We start from the raw sequence: 5,000 nt of genomic DNA, 5'->3' as shown, positions 1-5,000 counted from the left end.
AGATCGACGAGATGTGTGATGTGTGCCACCCCAAAAGGACTCTGCACTGCTTCAGCCCAGTCCCAGCCAGCTCGCCTTGCAACGCCACCTCCGCCAACAGACAGTAAAAATAATAATATGAGTGCAAACATAGTTACACCTCCAGGGGAAGCAAGTGAACCTACCAAAGTTGAGATAATACGTGAACCCAGTGATACGCATCATACTGAGAACAATGCAAAAAACAGAGAAAACATTAATGAAATAAATAAAGCCCGCAGCAGTGACTCACAGCTCCAAGACCCGCAGCTCATATCCCAAAGAAACTCAAGTGAATCAAAGGAAAATAGCAGCATTCCTAGTAGTGTTGGAGGCAACAATGCTTCAGGTGCAGTGAGCCACCGTGGTGGAGAAGGAGCCATGGCGCTTAACAATTATGAAACAGAACGACTCCTTAGGCAGCTCAGACGACGATTAAGAGAAGCTGATTGGGCTTGGCTGAATGCTTGCAATGGCGTAGTGGAAGGCAACTATGAACCAGTTGAAGCTTACCTTTCGGCAGGTGAGATACATGTTGCTTTGATTATTTAATTATTATCTCCCTCTCCCTCTTTCCCTCTCTCACTCTCTCTTCCTCTTCCTCTCTCCCTCCCTCCCTCCCCCCTCCTCTCTCTCTCTCTCTCTCTCGTGCCCTCTCCCTCTCTCTCTCTCTCTCGTGCCCTCTCCCTCTCTCTCTCTCTCTCGTGCCCTCTCCCTCTCTCTCTCTCTCTCGTGCCCTCTCCCTCTCTCTCTCTCGTGCCCTCTCCCTCTCTCTCTCTCTCGTGCCCTCTCCCTCTCTCTCTCTCTCTCGTGCCCTCTCCCTCTCTCTCTCTCTCGTGCCCTCTCCCTCTCTCTCTCTCTCGTGCCCTCTCCCTCTCTCTCTCTCTCTCTCTCTCTCTCTCTCTCTCTCTCTCTCTCTCTCTCTCTCTCTCTCTCTCTCTCTCTCTCTCTCTCGTGCCCTCTCGTCTCTCTCTCTCTCTCTCTCCCTCTCCCTCTCTCTCTCTTCTCCTCTCCCTTCCTCTCTCCTCTCCTCTCTCTCTCTCTCTCTCTCGTGTCCTCTCCTTCTCTCTCTCTCTCCTCTTCTCTCTCCCTCTCCACTCTCTTCTCTCCTTTCTCTCTCACTCTCCCTCTCCCTCTCTCTTCTCTCGTCCCTCTCACTCCTCTCTCACACTCTCTCTCTCACTCTCCGCTCATCTCTCTCTCTCTCCCGTCCTCTCTCTCTCTCTTCTCTCTCTCCTCCCTCCCTCTCTCCTCTCTCTCTCTCCTCTCTTCTCTGCACTCTCTTCCTCTCTCTCTCTCTCTCTCTCTCTCTCTCTCTCTCTCTCTCCTCCCCTCATCTCTCTCTCTCTTCATTCTCTCTCTCTCCTCTTCTCCTCTCTCTCCTCTCTCCTTCTCTCTCTCTCTTCTCTCTCTCTCTCTCTCTCTCTTCCTCTCCTCTCCATCCTCTCTCTCTCTCTCTCTCTCTCTCTCTCTCCTCCTTTCTCTCTCTCTCTCTCTTTCTCTCTCTCCCTCTCTCTCTCCCCCCCCTCTCTCCCTCTCTTTCCCCCTCCCTCCCCCTCCCCTCTCTCTCTCTCTTTCTCCCTCTCTCTCTCTCTCTCTTTCTCTCCTCTTCCTCCTCTCCCTCTCTCTCTCTCTCTCTCTCTCTCTCTCCTTCTTCCCCCCTCTCTCTCTCTCTCTCTCTCTCTCTCTCCTCTCTCTCTCTCCTCTCTCTCTCTCTCTCTCTGCTCTTCGCTCTCATCTCCTCTCTCTCTCTCTCTCTCTCTCCTCTGTCTCTCTCTCTCTCCCTTCTCTCTCTCTCTCTCTCTCTCCTCTCTCTCTCTCTCTCTCTCTCTCTCTCCTCTCTCTCTCTCTCTCTCTCTCTCTCTCTCTCTCTCTCTCTCTCTCTCTCTCTCTCTCTCTCTCTCTCTCTCTCTCTCTCTCTCTCTCTCTCTCATACCTTTAGTGGCATACAGTTTCATCTCCCTTGATTGTCATCTTCAAACAACATTTTGTTGGTTTATGAAATGGCAAAGCAGCCTATTCTAATTTTTTATTTCATTAATTTTAAATCTTTTTGTCTCTGCATATATTAAAAAATCTTATTTGCCCATTAACCCTATGACGACGGTGCATCACACTCCCGAAACGTCACACACTGGCATGACGCCCTGGCATCGGGAATTTGGCTGTGTCACACGAGTGTGACGCACCGTCGCCATAGGGTTAACAAAAGATACTGGTAGAGAACAGTAATGATCAGAAAAATAAAGAGCAATACATTGTTTGAATAGTCCTTGATTGGAAAGTGCATGAGTGGAGAAAAAATGCTGAGCACAAGGGAGGTAACTAGGATGTAAGGATTTTTTCATTTGTGCTCTTTTATTTTATGCTTAATTTTTACTGTTTTTACTTACATGTTTACTGTTGGAACTAATATTTTCAGTGTCATAATTAGTGTCAATAGTGGTATTTAATAGTAACAATACTTCTACTGCTTTTTGTGTAATAGTATCATATTTTGGTGTAAGTTGTACATAACTGGACAACTCCAGGTCATGGCCCTTGCTCTAGCCCACATCACCCCCTCCTTCCTTTTTTTTCCTTTTTACTTTCTCCCCCCACATTCTTCTTAGCCTTACTATGTCATACATCCACCTTTTTTATAGGAATTCTGTAGTTAATAGTACGGAAATACAATATTTAGCTATATGAGAAGTATGTCCTGAGATCAGGGAAGGAGTTGTTGTTAGGTAACAGCTAATTAGGGAAAGTGTGGATTCAACTAATCCTCCAATTGCTACAGAGTCCTCAGACAGTATGTCCCCCCTGTCTGATATATTATATTGAAGGTAGACTGTATATATAAAGAAATCTCTATACTTTTTGTTATTTCTTTTTCTCCTTTCCTTTTTTCTTTTCTTTTTTTCTTTGTCAAGTGATCAAAGATGGTTATGCAATATTTCTTTTGCAGGGGGAGATCCAATGAGGCAGCTGACCAGTGCAGATGTTAAGCTGTTATCTAGGCCATCTGCTTTCGACGAAGGTCATACGCTTGTTCACTTAGCTATAAGGTATGAGTTTTGTTCACTGGAGGTTAGTTTTTGAAGATTGTGGGTTATATAAGAAAAAAAATGCATATATAAAAATGGTCCCTCTTGTTGGGTCACTTCTATTAATGGTTATGCAGGACAAATTTTTTACCAATAATAGTGAAATTGGTCTCATTTCACTCAGAAAGACAGTGGTCAGACTGTATGTATTACAACTTATTTTTTTTTTACCAGTCTTGTGATCATATTATAGCTCTCCTATTGTTTAAACAAAAAACGATTGAAAAGGGCCAGTCTTATCTTCAATGGCCAAACCTTATGTCCTGCATAAGACATGGAAGAAAACAAAAAGAAAGGTCATATCAGCAACTTATGTGAGGCATGCATTCGGTCAGTTAGCCACCGTCAATGTGTGTCTCTCCACCACTGTTCACTTGCTGTCTGGCTGAGAGTGGTGCAGTCATGCTCATTTGGGCTGTATACACTTTTGAATGAGGGTGAAGGCATGCAAAAATAAAAGAAGAAAATGTGTATGATCATGATTTCCAGGGGTATCTTTATTGGAAAATGATTGTAAGGGAAGAGGGGTAGCAAGCTTTAATGAGATTTCCCTAAGCTAAAACTTAAATGAACAAAAACATTTGTAAATCTAAAATTCTTAGGAAAAGCCATATACCATAGCTGTGTAACATATATATTTTCTTAGAAGAAAGGTATGAATGAGACTGAATATTTAAACATGCAGTCTCATTCATACCTTCTACATTTGTTGCTATGAACTCTGTTCATATATTTTCTTATTTATTTTTGTTTTGTTTTGTTTTGGTTGTATATTTTTTTATATACTGTATTTTTTTATTAATTTTTAGTCAAGTCCTCCTATAGATCTGTTGGTTTTACCAGAAAGAGAGGTAAACCACATGAACAATTTTGTATTTTGTCTTTCTTTTCTTCTTAAGATTTGGTCGAGAAGATTTACTTGCTACAATTCTGTCACGAATGGATGGAGGGGGCACTGGGGTGAAGCGCGTCCCCCCCTATGTGGCACCAGACTTGGCAACAGACATACGTCGACATGTTTCCGCTTCAATTCGCCAGAGAAAAGGACCGTTTCCTTGTCACTTTGTTTCTGAGCTTGTTACTTTCTCACTACCTGCAGGTTTGTGTTTTGATAAGGAGTTCTTATTTATTTCATTGCAATTTTTGTACTTCTGTTTGTGTTTTAGAAAGCTCCATTGGGGCAGTTCCTTACTCATCTCTAACTACTGCAAACAGAAATTGAAGATTTACCCGTGAGTGTTCAAGAGCAGCTGTTTGAGGAGCTTCTCGATCGTGATGCACAGAAGCAGCTGGAAGAGGATGCTCCTATCATTAATTGGTCCTTAGAAATCACAGACAGACTTGGCTCACGACTCTATGCTCTTTGGAATAGAACAGCAGGTCAGTACGATGTGATATTGTATGTGTGTGTGTGTGTGTGTGTGTGTGCGCATGTGCATGTGCACACATGCCTTTTTACAAATGCATTTGTTTACTTGCATGCTTACATACATGGTTTTAACCCATACACGACGGGGGCATTCTAGCCTTGAATGTCACAATGCCGGGGCTTTCGAATTATTAGGCCTAAATCAATTAAATGGCTGGCACAATATTGTGCCGCCCGGCCACTGGGCTTTTGAATGAGCGGTACAGTACTGTACCACCCGTCCAGAGTGGGTTAATGTTCAACCCATTCACAACGGGGCTATTTCGGCTCTAAATGGTTGGAATGCCGGGGTATTGCAACACATAAGCTTAACGCCTCGGGATTCTGTACGCCTGATCACCTGGCATCGTCGGTGTCTTCTGACCCAAAAACCACTAAACGTGATAGCAAGTCAACCGGTGCGAATGGTTTAAATACTTTTTATGTAAAAATCAATGAACCCATTAACACCAGGTGACAAGATA

At 43.7% G+C, this 5,000-nt stretch overlaps 1 protein-coding gene across 2 annotated transcripts in view; it reads left to right on the top strand.

Annotated features, from left to right (window-relative positions):
* trbd (ubiquitin thioesterase trabid) overlaps positions 1–5,000 on the top strand; it is a 27,935-nt gene that overhangs the window by 8,048 nt on the left and 14,887 nt on the right. For both annotated transcript variants that reach the window (XM_043024940.2, XM_043024941.2), the window contains exons 2-5: positions 1–541; positions 2,969–3,068; positions 4,007–4,206; positions 4,323–4,487. The exon at positions 1–541 is cut by the window's left edge and continues 964 nt beyond it. In XM_043024940.2, the coding sequence (XP_042880874.1) occupies positions 1–541; positions 2,969–3,068; positions 4,007–4,206; positions 4,323–4,487 (1,006 nt within the window). The remainder of the gene's footprint in view (positions 542–2,968; positions 3,069–4,006; positions 4,207–4,322; positions 4,488–5,000) is intronic.

Source organism: Penaeus japonicus, unplaced genomic scaffold (assembly GCF_977035675.1).
Source record: "Penaeus japonicus unplaced genomic scaffold, GWHDUDI00000001_assembly GWHDUDI00000004, whole genome shotgun sequence".
In the NCBI taxonomy this organism is placed as follows: domain Eukaryota; kingdom Metazoa; phylum Arthropoda; class Malacostraca; order Decapoda; family Penaeidae; genus Penaeus; species Penaeus japonicus.
This window is presented reverse-complemented; position numbering and strand designations above follow the sequence as displayed.